General features: G+C 29.6%; 1 protein-coding gene across 3 annotated transcripts; it reads right to left on the bottom strand.

Annotated features, from left to right (window-relative positions):
- Positions 1-7912: 7912 nt before the first annotated feature.
- Positions 7913-18220, bottom strand: LOC109805187 (katanin p80 WD40 repeat-containing subunit B1 homolog KTN80.1). 3 transcript variants are annotated; one of them, XM_020367190.3, is made up of 19 exons: positions 17947-18220; positions 17246-17376; positions 16151-16268; positions 15614-15840; positions 15436-15538; positions 14865-14935; positions 14260-14334; positions 14028-14171; positions 13620-13797; positions 12587-13060; positions 11702-11758; positions 11351-11622; positions 10134-10259; positions 9821-9895; positions 9571-9683; positions 9125-9241; positions 8967-9035; positions 8495-8560; positions 7913-8258 (listed from the first exon to the last, which is right to left on the bottom strand). In XM_020367190.3, exons 1-18 carry the CDS (start codon positions 17969-17971, stop codon positions 8500-8502), a joined length of 2436 nt encoding a protein of 811 aa, XP_020222779.2. In that variant the 5' UTR covers positions 17972-18220; the 3' UTR covers positions 7913-8258; positions 8495-8499. The 3 variants fall into 3 exon arrangements, with proteins under 3 accessions (XP_020222779.2, XP_020222778.2, XP_020222780.2); XM_020367189.3 differs by having other exon boundaries at positions 7913-8560; XM_020367191.3 differs by having other exon boundaries at positions 7913-8560; positions 11351-11619; positions 17947-18218.
- Between the last annotated feature and the right edge of the window lie 203 nt (positions 18221-18423).

Below are 18423 nucleotides of genomic sequence, written 5' to 3'. Positions count from 1 at the left end.
TTTTGTGTGATAATATCTCATAGATTTACTAACAAAATTTAATCACAATGACTAAAGTAAGATTTTTTTTATATATATAAATTATAAGGAGTAAGAGGGTCATTGTTATTGTTAATAATAATAACAATATTATTATTATTATTATTTATCAATAATATTATTAATGTTAATAATATATATTATTATTTTTATTTAGTAATATTAAATATATATTCTTCAATACATGAATGAAATTTATAATTTATATAATTTAAATTGATCAATAATTATATATTTTAAAATATTATAAAATAATAATATATTAATATAGTAATAATATTATTGGTATTATTTATATTAATAATATAATATAATATAATATATAAAAATTGTAGTAATAAATGTATATGTATTTTTTTGTTTTTATTGAAGGCATATACATTATTTCTTTTATTTAAATATTAAATAAATTTATTGGTTTGATAGTTATAACTTGAGAAACACTAAAAATAATGCATCTATGCATGTCACTAAAGACGAAGAAATGTCTAAGATTTTCTTTCATTTTAATTTGATACTAAAAGTTCAAGGTCTATCTCATACTAGGAAAATGCGATTTAAGAGATTAGAACTATATCTTCCTTTAGGGGGCATTTGTTTCCGACTTTAATCTCCAAAATTAAACCTAAGACAGTTGTAAAAGCATTAACAAATGGATGGATATTGACTATGTAAAAACTCAATTAATTTACGAGCATTGCTACGTTCTCCGAAATCGAAAGCCGAAATTTCGTCCGAATGATTAAAATATTATTATTTTTTAATAAAATTATTATAAAATAATTATTTTATAATAATTTTATTAAAAAATAATAATATTTTAATCATTCAGATGAAATTTTAGCGTTCTTTTCGGAGGATACAGCATTTTCCTTAATTTACTAAAACTTATGTATAGACCTTAGTTTCTTAGTCTAAAAAAGATACAATATTAGTATTAAATGAATGTTCATAAATGAATTGGATAAGAATGACAAAATTATGATAATTTCATTCATTTATAGTTTTTTCCTTCTCCTTCTTTTTTAGGACATTAATTTGTCTGCCAAATTAGAAATCATGTGTTTAGTCAATAAAAAAAATCCACTCAATATTAATGAACTTTAATTTTTCATTTCTTAAATTTTCATTGAAAACACAAGCTCATTAGTGTTGTATGTCAATCTTAATCCAAGATTTTTCTACTAAATATGTGATAAATGAGACTCTATCAAACAAACAATTTAAAACTTTAAAAGTTTTAATAGCTTAATCAGATTTCACATTCTTTAATTATAAGATAATGGTGTGACACACTTATATCATTCATATACTTAGCTTTAAATAAACATCCATTTTCTATAACAACAAAAAAACATCTAATTTATTTTTTGCTTGTGCATTTAATTTATGCCAACTATATATCGTTTTATTTAGTATGAAAAATCAAATAATTCTATCTCATTAATATATTTTTTAGATTTTAAGATTTCTATCATAACTTTTAACACTTAATTATCATACTCAATTATTAGTCAAATATTCTATTCTTCCTATGACTATATCCAATCTCATGGTCCCTATGGAAAGAAAACAGAATTTCACGTTCTTCCTTTCAAAAAGGAAGTATCGGAAAAATCATGACAAAAAAAAAAGTTCAAATGAAATGATTTCTTCATCACCCTTAAATGAAAAATAGTGATCTTGTAGTTTTTGATACGCAAAGATACATTGTTAGGTGTACCTCTCTTCTCATCTTATACTTATATTAATGTCCCTTATCAACACATCAATATTTGGTGTTTGATTATCAACATCTCCCATAATATATTTACAATGATGCTTGTTTATTAACATCTTCTCCTACAATATATTTATAATTGCATAAGGTGTATTTTCATCACCCCCAACCTTTTTACTCCCAAAAAAATTATATCATAGTATGGTATCATTATACATATGAGATGAATCTAAGAACTAAAGAGATACACTATAAGGCATATATCATTGTTGTGCACCTGGGATGATCTCACTTTTGAATCTCCTACCAATTCCATTATTTTGGGTCCCACTTTCGAATCCATCTAATGCCAATTCTATTCGCCAATACTCATTTGAGTCAGTCATTAATCACTTGATCGAATCATCAACTATATAATATTATGAATTTTTTTTATCATTATCTTATTCTTAAAATAATATTTTTTTTAATTTTTAGTTACTTTATTTAAAATAAATAAATATAAATGTCTTATTTTGATACATTCTGATTTTTATAGTTTTAACAAATTAAAGTTAAAACATTTATTTAATTTTATTATATATTTTTAGAATAATAGTTTTATTATAATATATATATATACTTAAAATTATTAAAAAATTTAAATATTTAATATAAGTGATTATATTAAATTTCTATACATATAAATATATTATGAATGGATTTAAAATTTTTTTAAAAAAAATTGCAGTAGATAAGAATCTACTACTGCAATGTACGAAAGTTACGAAAATCTTATCAAATTAATGATTACCCTTATCTCACATTAATCAAATAGTTACGTGAATATATATATAAAATGCAAAACCTGCCTATAAATAGGTCAAGGAGTGACCAAGAGTGGGAAAAAGGAGTGAGCAGAAAAACAAAAGAAAGAGTACGAAAGAAAGATCGAAAAAGGAGAAAGAAAGGATTAAAGAAGAATAGTAAATAAAAATTTTACGTAGTTAACTCTTAATAAGTTTACATTCTAAGGTAAGGGGTGGAAAATTTTATCTTTTTAAAATTTTATATACTATTATATTTATTTATTTATGTTATATTTTATGTATATTTACTTAGTGAAGTATCCTTAACCTCACTTACTTGTTTAATCTATGATATTTTTTTACTCTTAATAATTATTAAAGTGTTCCTAGTTTATGTTGTTTAATTATTTTATATTGATTATCACTGTCATACATGATTAATATTTTTTAATACACTTTATTTACGTAAACTTTATTTTATTATAGTTTAAATAATGAAAAATATTCAAATTTATTTAGCTTAATTATTTTTATATTAATATTAACTATAATATAGTTTTGTTAAAATATTCTAAGCTCATCTTATTGTTATTTTTTTTATGTATTATAAAGATAAATGTTATTTTATGACCATAAGAAATAAAGTTTAAATTAATTAGTAGTTGGATGTTTGACTTTAGGGATTTAAATAAGTAAGAACTTAATGTGAAATATCATTTTGTTGGTTGATATTATTATGCTCATTTATCTTGACTAGTCACTACTAAAATAATTCAAATTTTATTATAACAATGAATATCTAATATATATATATATATATATATATATATATATATATATGTATGTGTATGTGTATATATAATTATATATTTACCGTTGATTATAAATAATTTTGTACGTTCTATTGAATTATTTGTATTTATTTGATAGTTGTTCTCACTCCTTACTTTTCTCTGTTTAAAATTAAATATATAACAAAATAGATGGATTTACCTGCAATCTCAAGTCTCTTTACAGTTGTTATCTTTGCAGTCTTTCCTGGGGGAAATTAGAGTGTGGATGTTATTTCCAACTTAGTCACATTTTAAGGCATAGGATTGTCTTCATTTGTCTTTTTTCCCGACCAAGAAATTTTCATTAATATAGATGAACCTATTATAGTGACTTTCTTTTTACCACCTGCTAATCACGTTAATCCAATTGTAAATTTATTTCCACCACTAATGTAAATATTATAATAGAAGTAGAAAAAAAAATGTTATGTAAATAGACATGTATTGTAAATATTTTAAAAATATCATGTAATGTAAATATGAGCTAACTATATGTAAATATTATAATAGTAATGTAAGAAATAAGTAGTTTATAATTACGTACGTTATTGCAAATATTTTAATAGTATGTAATGTAATTATAAGTTAACTATATGTAAATAAGTTCACAAAATCTTCTTTGTTTTTATGCAAAATATTATTAATGTATAATTGTGATAAAAACACATAAGGGATATATTATATTATTCGGTGTTACACTTAACACTAAGGATCATCAAGTCAATGAGTAGTGAGTAAGTCACACAAGTGAACTAGACACACTACAACATAACCTAAAACCTGCCAACCATCATACTTATATAGCTAAGCTCCACATTAATTGGTAAGATATTATCCACTTTGGACCTAAACTATCTTAATTTTATTTTTAGTCATCAATCAAAAAACTTCTTATTGATGGAGACAATTATATATTTATAAACCCATGTATCCTTATGTTTTAAGGATGTGGGACATTAATTACATCCCAACAATCATTTATCAAAGTGATCTATATAATCTTCATTGAATTTCAAATATATTTTAAACTTGTTTTTATTTTTTAATTTTCAAAAAATTAATTTTAAAACATATTTATAAGAATTTATTCTATATGAATATAATGCATATATTTAATAAGAATTTACCATATACCCAATTTTGTTCATTAGTATGATGTGGCAATGACTTAAATTCTTAATAAATAATCACGTAGTTTTTTTATTATATTAAAATATATAAATTAAACTCTATTTTTAAAAACACAATAAAAAATTTACTAAATATATATTTTTCAATTTAATTAAAATTTATTAACAATATAAAATTTTAAAACTATTATTAAATCATAGATCACTATATATAATAAAATTATTAACTTTAAAAATAAATATTTTAAAAGTCACATTTAAGATAATATTTTATTAGTTAACGATATGAAAACCTTACTTTGATTTATATTTCTCTAAAATACAAAATAGTTTATGAAAAAGAATGTGAAGCAAATCTTAGGATTCTCTTTCTCTTTCTTTTTCTTCGATGTGTAGAAATAAACAACACCAAACTGAGTATTTTATTATAAGCGATGCTACATGTAAAATAAAAATTGTATAATAATTGTATAATAATTTGCAAGGCTTTAGGTTTAAACGCTGCTGTAGTTCTTATGGATAAAAAAATACTAAAAATTTAATTTTAAATTACTTTAAAAGTTACAATATTTTCTAATTGTTTAATAATATAAAAATATATATACTAACATGAAATCTATGATTATTACATCAAATTTTATAAGAACTTGCAAATCAGGCAAACCACGACATATGGGTCAGTTTAACTCATTTAAGGCTTAACTTATGAAATTCATAGTTTTAATAGGTAGGATAAATCATATCTATGAACTAGATAGTCTTTTTTTTTTTTTTTTTTTTTTTTCTGATCCATTTCTGTCTTGCAAAACTCATAGTTAAACAGAAAAACTCGTGAATCTAGTAGCAAAATTGAGAAATGTGTATATATATATAAATGTATCAAGCCTTCTAAAATCAAAAATAAATTCTCAAAAGTCGATATTAAGCTTGTACATTTAAACTAAAAATCTAAAATCTTAATACTTTTAATAATTAAAGTTTAAATACACGAACTAAAGAAAAAGTTGAAATAAATATCAAAGTCCTCTTAATGTTTTAAGAACAAAAATGAAAAATCCTCATATCCAAATACACCAAGCAAATATATTCGAGTCTTAACTCTTAAACGGATCAGTTTGCCAGGTTCACAGATTTAGCCCGTGAAATTTGTAGGATGTATGGATCGGACCGAATTTTTACTATAACTAAGTAGATAAAATTTTTTTTAGGCCTATTAACTACATGGTCCGTGGGCTTAGTAGGGAGGCCCACAGACTTCTGTCAATATACCCACCCTAATGCCACATGCATAAATTAGACATGCTCCACCGACTATCAATAAAATATGCTTAATTTATATTTGTTTAAAATTCATGCTCTAATTTGAAATTGAGACAAGACAATTTTTTTTGTTTTATAATATATATAATAGAGACTAGAAATATGATATTAAATAAGTAGTATATTAACCCAAGCATGTGGTTTAGCGGTAGGAGTTGATCCATGTTTCAGCAAGGTCAGGGGTTTGAATCCTGCCTTATGTATGCAGTCGCGTTAAATCTTGGGGCCAACTATTCCACCCTTACCAACAAGTGGTTATAGGCTCGATTTACTTTAAGACAACTAAAACAAAACAATTTTTATTTTGTCATAAAGCTTATTTATTATATAATTTGTTGTTGTTGTTGTAGTATTGAAATAAAATTAAATATTTAAAAATCGTTTTTCAACAAATTTATTTGATTAAGAATTTATTTTGATTATAAAATAATTGATTATATATATAATAGATTATTGAAATAATATAATGTTCACAACTTTCCTAAATACACTTTAAAGGTGATTAAGTGAGTTCTCCAACAGATATTAGTATAGATACTTTACACAATAAAATAGTAATAAAAAAATAAGTAATACAATGAATAAATAAAAATAAAATAAAGTTAATTTAAATATATTAATAATGCATATATTTTCATTTAATCATATTAAATGTAATAAAATTATTATCTTTTTAAAAGAGCTACTTAAAAAAATATATCTAAAATAATTTCGATTAATTAGGTATATTTTTTCTTTCAGTCCAGTGTTACATGCACAACAAATTTTACAATAATTTATGCGGTTAAAAGAGAAAGAAAAATAAAAAAAAAATTAAAGTATAATAAATAATATGATAAAGAGAGCTAAATAATTAAAAAAAAATTATTTTCAACTATGTATGAAACTTACAATTAAACAATATTATAAAATATTTGATAAACAATATAAATAAAAATTTATATGCATCTTCTTCAAAGAAACAATTTGTTTGTGCTAAAATACTTCCGATCGATAGTGCATTTTGTCTCTCCTAGCAAAAAAATTTCCATACTTAAAGCCAAAAAGTTTAATCCCTATAATTAACCATCCTTAAAGAACTTAGGACTTGTTTGGATAAAAAAGCACTTGTAATAGAAATTTTTTTTTTCCAGAAACAAAAAATTAATCAAATTATATACAAGTTAAAAAATATGTTAGAGACTATGATGAACATTAACATGAGTGTACACTTTACGGTGTTGCTGACGCAACCATTTCGAACAGATAAACTGTACTATGCCTTTACTGTTTAGATTGAAATGAAATAACTGAATTTAATTGGCAATGCAATCAACGCCAATATTATGCTTTAAGTTTAAAAATAATTGAGACAATGATTCTTCTATTGTTCTATATTATAATACACACTTTATTTTTAAATATAAACAACTTTTAATTACTTTTATTCTATTAATAATATTCTCTCTTTATTGCACTATTTCTTTTGACTTTTATGATAAAAATAATTTGGAAAGAGAATTATAAGATTAGTTAAATTTAATGTAGATAAATAATTTTCTTAATACATGTAAAATCAATTTTTTTTAACTTGTAATAAATAAAAGAGAAAGTATAATGTTAACTCTTCAACACCCGCCAAATAAAATTAGTGAAGTGATCAAAACTTATTATTTGAACCCAGTTGTTTTGAACCGGGGTGTGAAAAATCCACGATATAATGAATTACTTGTGAATGAAATCAACAAATTAGAATTTACTGTTCTGTAGCATAAAATTATGACTTCATGAGAATTTCAAACCAAGAATTATGTTAACTTTTCCCAGTAATAGAATTATGTAATACTATGAGCTATTGAGCTTCTATGGTCAGCTGTTAACATAGAACAGATAAGTTGAAATAATAAGGGCAACTTTTAGTCACACCCACATAACTATGTTACCAAAATAATGGATTGATGATCTTATTCAAGTAGTATACAAAAGGAAAACTGACATTTACCAATTCACAAAACTCTTATACACTTCAACGCAAATGATTAGACATTAACTTTATTCCAGAATAGGATTCAAACAAATGGAGCATTCTAAGATCTCTATATGTACCGTGAACATCATTATATTAATAGGTTCTGATCACTCCATTTTTTAACAAAAAGCTCGAGTACTTTGATCCAAAAACAAAGATACATTTCAGTGGATGTAGCATATACAAGGAATTTTGCACAACTACTAAATACAGCAAACTGATACATTTACTCATTTGGCACCAAACCCCAGTTGAGTAAACATGCAGGGTTCAGTATCAGAAATAAGCAAAAGGAACAAATTGAAGAAAAACAAAACATACAGTCCAAGACCAGCACAAGTTATGTGTTAGGAATACAAGCCTTGGGAACAGTTGAAGACCAAGCAAGATACTTAGATGGCTGCTTCCACCTTCAAGCATCTAAACACAAGATCAAATAATTTATTCAGATATCTCACACATCTCGTTTGTTATAATTCCCTGCCATTAACTAAGCCGATGACAACGGCCACTAGCACAAATCATCAAAACAAAGTTGTTGATTGTGGATGAAAAAGTCCAACATGAAGGTTTCATGTATTGTATATAATCCTGCTAATGAATAAGTTAAGCCAAGTTACTCATTCATAAGTTGGCTGAAGTTCATAAAATAGCACCTTAGTTAGGGTTGTTGAAGAACTAAATTTAGCTCTTGGGCAGACTTGGCCAATAAGCCACCCCTCCTGCAAAAAAAAAAAAAAAAAAAAAAAAAAAAGACAAGGGAAAAGAGAAACCATGACTCTTGATTGCTGTATCTAGATGTAAATAAATGTCAATGATATGTAAAGAAACAGGTTAAGAATCAACAACTCCAAGTTGATGGTTAATAAAATCAGAAGCACAAATAATCAGCCAAAAGGCAATGTAAATTGTTTGACATACCTTATTTACAATAGGAATATATAGGTGCAAATGCTACTTCTCTTATTTTTCAAAGGGATTCAGATCTTGCCATAAAAGGACAGGTTCAAAATATAGAAATAGAAACTAGCAAGGACATTTTTTTCGTTTTCTATTTTAAAATCACCAGTATGCAACATTGACTTCAGTATATATATGTGTTGGCAACACTAAAGACTACATGATTACCGTATTATTATCGGAAGAATCATCCGGATCTTCTGCAGTTGCATAAAGCACTGATTGGAGCATTCTCGCCTGTTATCAAGATTTTGTATAAGTTAGTTCCATTTACATATAAGCTTCATGAAATAGAGAAAGCCACATTAGGTGTAGATGGAGGGCACCTTTGCTCTGCATGTAGATCAACGCCAATTGAGGGAGGTGCCGAAATGGTTGATCGTATTGTTGGACCAAAAACTGCTACAAGCTTCAGCAGCATATCCAATGACACCTTCACATGTCTGCACACCAAGAACAGAGTTAATGTCTACCAAAACCACTTTGTCATTTTTCTGCAAAGGCCACCATCAGTAGGAACAACAACAAATCCCACTAAGGTCAACTACATGGATCACATGACACTATTGGGTTTGGTTAAACACTAAATTCTCAAAGACATGCAGGGCCATCTGTATACCGTGGGAACATGCATGAAAATTTAAACTGCTTTTGTACTTTGCCTATAAACTAGAAACCTCACACTAGATGAGGCCAAATATGAAGTCCCAGTGTCCCACATACTTCAACTTCCAGCATGTATTTTCCAAACACCATGTTAGTAAAGAATTACCTTTCAATCTTGCTATCCAGCAAACCTACGAGCACAGGAAGTAAGCAAGAAAATAAATCTAAGGTGAGAATCTCGGTCTTCTCAACAAGGACACTGACAACATCAGCTTGAACCTACATACATAGGAATTTATTTTCAGGACTATATGTTCAATAACAAACCATACATACATAACTTGTTAAACCTTTAATACAGAACAAACAAAAAGCCAACAAGTGACACGCGACCACTTAATAAAGAAAATACGCACAGATTGATCAGGCAGCTTTCTCAAGGCACCGACGGCACCTTTGCTATCATTCCGCTCCCAAAAATGTCGTACAACCTGAAAATGCGCGCATCAGAACCTATCAGTGAACAAAATTAATCCACTTTATATCATTTTCTTTCTATATCCCTGTTGAGAAAACAAAAACAAAGATGCACCTTCACACATCAACATATAGGCTACAGTCAAACTGTCAAAAAGTTTTAAGGCTCAAATTAATACACTGGAATTACAACTCTAACACAGGCTTAGCCTTAAAGCAGATGATTATTAATATCTGAATAGCTAAACTTACCTGTAATTTTGTCAAACGGGAACGGAGATTACTTAATGTCACATCATGAGTTTGCATCAGACCTTCAATTATTTCTCCTTCATTTGCGGAGTTTGAATCCCCTCCAAAATCTTGAAGCTCAACTTTCTGACAATATGTAAAAAAGTGATTGCAGCATGACCCAAAAAACAAGCGTGTGATTGAGTGTGAATTACCACATTCTTTCAACATATAGGTTTCATAGTTAGAAACCAAAGAAACAGGGAAACCAACACCAACAGAATAGTAATAAGCAGAAGGCGCAAGGTGAAGATCTGCTGGTCAACAGATGGTTCCTTTTCCTTGTATTACACTAAAGGCAAAGGGTATACATACATGTATTTATCTAATCATATTCATTGTATAAATAAGGTTTGAGGTTGGATATGTAACTCAACTATTCTGAGTAACTTTAACAAATATATTTTGCAGTCCCCTCACTTCGTTTAAACATTTCCAGTTTTCCACACCTCCTAGTCCTATCCTCTTAACATGAATCCAAGTAACATCCACCTAAACCCCAGCCCCGGCCTAGCAGAAAACAACCAGGAAAATAAAGATTACATTCTTCCCCTCTAAATATTACATCAACAATAGCAACAATTCTTGTTTCTTGATGTACTGTATGAAACCACTCTCTTAACCCTTCGGCATTTACCAAGTAATTTATATTTTATGTTCCTTAATACTGTAAGATAACTAAAGCAAGAACAGAAAGCCAAGTAATTTATATTTTATGCTACTTAATACTGTAAAACAACTAAAGCCAGAACAGAAAGCCAATAGCAAATGCATAACTCAAACCAAAATGTGAAAAAAAAAATCAAATATAGAATATATTGACATCATCTTAAATTACAGATTTCTAAAACCTTGACACTATACTTGTTAGAGAGGATTTAAATGGAAAGGAAAATAAATTGTTTACATATTTGAGCCGGTGGATGTCCAAATATATTCACAATTTCCTTTCTTTTCCACCTAGATTCCTTCTACCAAACATGCCTAAGGGAGAAAACATATTTCACAAATATGTATTTCAAGTCTAGCATCCTATTTCACTTGGTTAGCTTCTTTCTTATAAGTCAATAAATTGGAATAACCAAAAATAATTTTTTTTGGCTAAAAAAATGAAGCTAGAGTGATGATGCCAGTGTCTAGTTTCATAAGGCTTGTCTTTTGTCAAGCTAGAAATTTACCAGGAAGTTGGTAGACTTATCAGTTTCGCTGGTTGTGTTGGGAACAGTAGACATATTGTTTTGATCTTCACTGAAAGGAATTCTTTCCTCTTTCTCAGATGTCATGGTGGTGATGGGGGATGTCTTAGTCTGATCTTCTTTGACAAAATTTCCCCTATTTGCAAATATTGTGATGGGGGTTGCATTAGCTTGATCCTCATTGGTGGGAGTTTTTTCCCTTCTTTCAAACCTCTCAACCAATGAACGGGTCCTTCCTGGTAAAACAGCAACTGCTAAAAGCAAAATTTAAAAATATTCAGTTTCTTGGGGCTTTCTTAGATCATAAAACAACATTGATGAGCTATGGCAAACCTCCATTGATATATTTAACTGGACTACTCTCTTTGCTGTAAGGAAATGATTGATTACCTGAAAGAAGATAAAATATTTATAATGGGTGACCATATGTCTTTTCCCATATTAATGACCCAAATTACCCAATAAATATGGCATGCCTACTTTTTACACAATTGTAGAACCAAAATATCAACAACTACATATCAGAATCTTAGTTTATTAACACCCATAAAAGATTTTATCTGTCAAGACTCGAGTGTTGGCCAACAGTTTATTCAATATTTTTCAGGAGATTGGAGTAAGAAATAACAGGAGTAATTTTTTCTGATACAATATGAAGCATACATAAAAGTTCAGTAAAATCTTCACAGATTTGACAAGCAAGATTGAAATGTAAGATTTTTGATAAATGAATGGATGAGAAACACAACATGGTTAATAGGTCTGGCATCAAAGTGAAAAGCAGTTTCAACCAATGAGAAGCCAAATATAGTTCAGGGCAATCATGTCAACCACTAATTTAGCCCATGCTATATAACTAAGAAAAGAGCAGAGAATAGTGGTCAAGTTAACTCAGTTTTTGTTGAAGTGGAAACATAAATTAGAGAAAGGAAATTGCAAGAATAAGATTAATAAAATATACGATTTTGGCTCCACCCAAGGAAATAAATAGTTGATGTTACTTATTAATAAATAGTTGATGTTACATGCACATGCATAACAAATGATTTACTTGTTAAAAATCTACCCTTGATTTTATTATTAACAGTTGAGAACTTGAGGTGTCACACTTCTCTCTGAATTGAACTAATCATTTTAGAGGAGCCAAATCCTAAATGTAATCAGCAATGACTTGCATTTGACTTGTATACAGTGATTTGACAGGAAAAAAAAACGTACATTTCTCTTGTTCAGAAAATCTGTCTGGTGTTAAAGTTTTCTCAAGCTTCTCTGTGACACTCTTGATAGCATGTTCATCCTCAATAGATTCTCTCACTTCATTCTGGGGTCCATGCTTCATTTGAAAGTTTGCCCGGTCGGATTTGCTTATAGTATCACAAAATGTTCCAGAATCCAAATCTGATGAAAACTCATCAACATCAAATGTGTTTGTGGATACTCCCTGAACATGAGATTGCTTAAGCAACATCCCAGGTTTTGAATTCGAAAAGGTTGCTGACTCCTTTCCATTGAGAATGCCCCCGGGTAAGTTTGATGCAATGTGTGACTTTTTAAGTGCTTGTTCATTTGATTTTGCACGAACTCCTGTTGCAGGACTCCAGTTTAGCATCTCTTTGGAATCCTCAGGAAGATCTACTTTTGGAGAATTATAAGACCTGGATCTCGGTAAGGTATCAGGACTCCCTCCAGAAGCTTTATATACATAAAAAAAAAAATTGTCCTTTAGTACATCATTGGGACAGTATTCAGAATCATACAAAAAAAATTGACATGGGAAAATATATATAGGCCTGTTTGGATAAACTTATTCATAAGCACTTATAAGAGAAGAAAATAGGAAGGCAAAATGAAATTAACTTCTCCATAAGCTTAAATTAGGTTATGCATAAGATAAAAAAAAGTTTTTTTAGAGAAATTAATATTAAGAGAGCTTCTACAAATTAGCTTATGATTTATGTGTCTAATTGCTCACTTTAGAGGGGTCATATCCAGAATCCTAATTTGCATTCGTTGTGTCAAGAACTTCAGTACATATATGCTTGTAAAAGTAAATTTCTAGCTTGATTCAGTTAAATTAAATGTTCAGTAGATTCTTCACCAAACAATCCACTGATGCAATTGCAGTATCCTACCTATTAATGAGCTCATATGTACTTTATGGCACCAACTGTATTTTGAAAGATGAATTCTTTCAGAATTTTAATTATGCCATGTCTAATACCAAGGGAAGACAAAAAGGTCTGTGTCTTACAGTCTATATATATATTCTTTATCTCTTTTGACTCATTGTCAGGAGACATACTGCACAACCCAAAAGTTGGTCCCACACCAGCTTCTACTTTCTCCATTTGTCTTCCCTGGAGACTAAGTTTCTGCTCTGAGCTTTCTTTTCTTTCGGATTCCAAACTGCCACTATATGGCTCAATAAGCTGATGCATTAAAAATAACAATCAGAATGGTAGCTAACAGAGAATAAATTACAGGAAATGATCTCAAAATTAGATTTTCGTTGTTCCCAGACTAATATGGATGTGATGTAGTCACAAAATTCATTGTTGACATAAGCACAGCAGACATTGTGGCTTTGCATTTAAATATATCATCAACATATATCAGATTTTTAATTGAGAAATAAATATATCAACTAATCCAGCCCTACCGAAATATCTGACACCCATACTCCAACAGAATTACTGTAGAATGAGCAACCCAAAAGCTTCCCATCATGAATACATAGGTCACCAAGCGTTATCCATTCCATGTCAACAGCATCATGACATATAACAGGTTCCCATGAATACACCTACAATAAATGAGCATTAGATATGATATCTTTATCCTGTTCAAGATGTTATCATTATAATCTAATTATTGAAACAAACAATCTGTACCTTTAAACTATCCTCAAGTCCAGCAAATAGGGTCCGTCCATCAGGATGAAAAGCTATTGAGCGTACTCCTGCAACCTAATACAAAGTAATTTATACTTGTTAGAGTTTACTATTTTATATAAATTTTGGTGAACCTGTGCATGCACATGCATCTTGGAAAATAAATGTACAAGAACATTAGAAGAAAAAAAAAAAAAACTAAAAATCCACCATGCTACAATGGCAACTAAGCTATATTAACATTTTATGCATCTATAAGATTAACAACAGGGCACAATACACTAGCAATTTCAAGTTACAGAAAATAATTAACTTTTTTGAATGATATAAAAGTGGAGAAATGTTCTAGGTCACCACTAAACTAGTCATTTTGCATTTAGAAACCATCCACAACAATGTAAGGTAAAATAAAGTTCTGAGCAGTGTTATCCATTGAAAAGGTTACCCAAGTTTCCATGAAACATAGTAGTGGCATAAAACTGATCTAGATGTATTACAACAAATTCAATTGATAAGAGGCAGATTTGCAGGCAGAATTTGTGGTATAAAAATGGGTATAGCTGATTTTCTTTCAAGCAGAAGAAAGTTTCAGCATGTTTAGATACCTCATATCTGGTAGATCCAATCAGTTCAAAGGTTTCTAAATCCCAAAATTTCACTGTTCTGTCTGCTGAACCTGCAAATCAAATTGTGAACTCTTATTTGTTTTGTTGAATAGCAACTTATGGCCTTAGATAAATAATTTCAATATAAATGCTTTGGTTGAAATAACAGCTTCCATCCTTCAAGGTCAAGTCATGATTCATGAACTAACACAAGAGAACATAAATTTACATATAAATGTCAAATTCAATTACATTCTATGAATGGATTATGTCTATGTAACCATACAAAAGCTCATGCACAGTGATATCAATAATTGATACCAACAACAAAGAATTATGGGGCTAGACCAGAAAGAAGATGCTCAAATATTTCCTTGGTCCCTCCACAGATGTAGCATACTGTATAGATAATTGTTGCATAGATTTTCATTAAGTTTGACCAACTATATAACAAAGTAAAATTTCATTTGGTGCACTTGAAACAACATTATAATAATAAAACAAGGATCTTTGTAAAATTTTTGCAGATGCATGAGCATCTACCACTCCAAGCTGAGGCACACCAACTCACCTGTAGCCAGAAGAAACTCAAGAGGATGGAAATCTATGGACCTAATGTGTCCTTCATGGAACTTGAAGTCATGCAAGAGCTTTCCTCCTGTTAGATCCCAGACCTGTACATTGGCAAGTTAGATCTATAACTTATTCAAAGAACAGTTGTGAAAGCTATATACAATTGAAGCTATTACCTTCACACTATTATCAAATCCACCAGAAACAACCCAACGACCATCTGGACTGAATTTGATAGTACTGATGCCCTGGCTATGACCCTTGTATGTATGAATGCATCCTTTTTTTCGGATATCCCAAATCTTTAGATTAGCGTCCGAAGAGCCAGATACAAAAAGTTCACCAAATGGATGAAACTCAACAGCAGTGCAATTAGATCTGTGTCCATTAAGAGTGCGAACCACTATACTTCAAGAACAATTGCACATATATTAGTGGTGTATTGATAATTTGGAAAATGGGTGAAACTTACATTTCACTTAACAAATTGAAAAGCTTTACTTGAACTTATTATAGTTCTCCTAGATGCCCTTATAATCTTATAACATTTCACTCATGCATGCAAAGTAGATAATGTAAGTCAAATCTTAAATCAAATAATTGTTTATGATCAGCAAGTTTGCACTTCTTCCCTAGCATAAAAGTCTGATGCTCTATAAATAACATCATTACATAATACAGCTTGCGACTTCAGAATATACTAATTAACTTACTCTTTGCTTCTTCCAAATCCCAAAGCTTTATTACCCCTGATGATGCTCCAGAAAGAACCAATACTTCTGCTGAGTCAAAAGCCACAGATTCTACTGAACTAGTGTGACCACATAAACTCTGCATATATTTACAGTAAGATAGCACAGTTAGGTTCAAAGCTCTACATGGCTATGCTGCTATCATAAGAAAGTCAAACCAATGTCACAAAGGGAATCCTTTCAGAGTAAAAATAAGTACAGCTGATAGATTATTATGATCTATGTATGGAAGAAAATTTTCAGATTGAGTGAGTTTCAAGCTCAGCATTATTCTGGGACTGCAAAAGAAGGGATAATGGTGCTGGAATCACCAGTAAGTAACAGTGCAGGGCAAGATAACTACCATGAAATCATCAGGGATTGTCCACAAATAATAGAAATCAAACCCAGCATTCCCTTCCCAGATTCCAAGGATCTTAAACTTTCTGACTTTAAGTTCAGTCTATTCTCAAGAATTTTTTTTTCCACTTTTCACTTCTTTCATATTTGAGATCACACACAGTTCAATGTTCACTCATCTTGGTTCAATTCAACTTTTTCATTTACAACTTTCAAGCTAGTTATGTGGAAAAAAAACAATGTTGACATAATGACATCAGAATTGTTTGATTAATGGTCATTGAATTGGCCATTAAGGAAACTTGCTGTGTTGGAGAAAAGGCAATTTTAGCGTCTTGGTATATGACGATCCTTGAATCCCACAAAATACATGGCAAATGTGATGCATATTTGTAAATAGATTTAGAGGATCCTATTTTAGGTAAATAATTTGAATAGTTACATTATTTGAGTAAAAATCTTGCTTCATATCATATTCTATCATCATCAGACAATGCCTAATTCAGTCCAAATATAATAAGCTTATCATTTAATATGAACTGAAAGCAAGTCCTTCAGTCACAAGCAACAATATAAATCCTTGAGTCGCAAACATTATAACAACATAAATTGCAACAAAGTGCACATAAGAAATGGACCTTTCATTACAGCCTAACAATCATGCCTTAGTCATATCACAACCAAAATGCTAAAATAAAAAGGCAACAATCAACTGACCATTAAAGAAGTTGGTTTCCCAATCATCCATAGATTGACATTGTGATCATCCCCTCCTGTAACGAAAAGGCGTCTAGCCTTCCTTCCAATTTTTAAACAGTTTACATTCCCTGAATGGGCTGCAAATTCCTCTACAGTTGATTGGCTCAGGAAAGCACATTACCAAAACAACCAAACATCTACACTCCACAGAGTCAATAACAGACTAATATTGAAAAAAAATAATACAATCAGACCCAAATAAATTACAATCAACATTTGAAGCTAAACCAGAAAAAAAAATCCTAAAATATCCGTTTCTTTCTAGCAGAATAGTTCAGCTTATCAAAAGCAAGACAAAGAAAATCAAGTAAAAAAAAAAACTGCAACTTGAAAGTTTCCATTTCCATCAATCTCTAACAATTCCTCAGCCATTAACTGGAGAAAAGAGGCCTAAAAAAATCTGAACTTTTCGCCATGACTTTCAATTTACTAAAGAGGTTTCACTTCGCCTCCCAGAAAGCAAACAAGCACAAACATGTTTTGCCCCATTCAACGATGAACCATAAAAAAGAAAACAAATTGGAGGTTTCAAGGACACAGCTCAACCACATTTCAACAGAAACTCAGTCACTAGTAGCAACAACCATAATGGGGTGATCAGAAAGCATTTTCTAAGGCACAAAACTTAATTTAAAAAAAAAAAAAAAAAAAAAGGATACGTAGTTTGTATCCTGACTTTGCCATTAGTGGGAAACTGCAAAAGCAGCTTCTGGAGCAGAAATGAAGTTCCTTTCCCCACAAACGAAGCAAATGATGAGTTGGGTAAGGTTGTTTTGTTGAGAAGGTGTTTTGGGTGGAAAATGGAAACAGAAAGTGAAGTTTTTTGTTTCAGTTTTAGAAGTGGAACTGCTCTCAACAAGCCAACAAACAAAGATGAAGAACAAATCAGATTCAACAGTCAGAAAGAAACATTTTTTATGATTATTATTTAATATTATTTATTCAATATTGTTGTCAACTTCTTTATTTTCTGTGGGGAACACGTCGAGGAAAGAAAAGCAGTTGTCACTCGAACTCATACCAATCTTCACTGTTCGGACCAAAATGCCCTTCAATCGGAAATTGCCCTTATCAATCTTGTGCCCCTCATTTACATCTCAGGATATTTGACGGCTTAACGGTGTTTTGTAAAGTCT

The sequence above is a fragment of the Cajanus cajan genome, chromosome 2 (assembly GCF_000230855.2).
Source record: "Cajanus cajan strain Asha chromosome 2, NIPB_CcT2T_4, whole genome shotgun sequence".
NCBI lineage: Eukaryota > Viridiplantae > Streptophyta > Magnoliopsida > Fabales > Fabaceae > Cajanus > Cajanus cajan.
This window is presented reverse-complemented; position numbering and strand designations above follow the sequence as displayed.

Excerpts from the sequence above, each read along its gene's own strand:
- LOC109805187 (XM_020367189.3), bottom strand. The coding sequence starts at position 17,971 with ATGGCAAAGTCAGGATACAAACTAC. Across the intron at positions 14,335-14,864 it reads TTGGATCTACCAGATATGAG|GTTGCAGGAGTACGCTCAAT; the intron begins GTATCTAAACAT and ends ACTTTGTATTAG. Across the intron at positions 9,896-10,133 it reads CCCGTTTGACAAAATTACAG|GTTGTACGACATTTTTGGGA; the intron begins GTAAGTTTAGCT and ends GCGCATTTTCAG.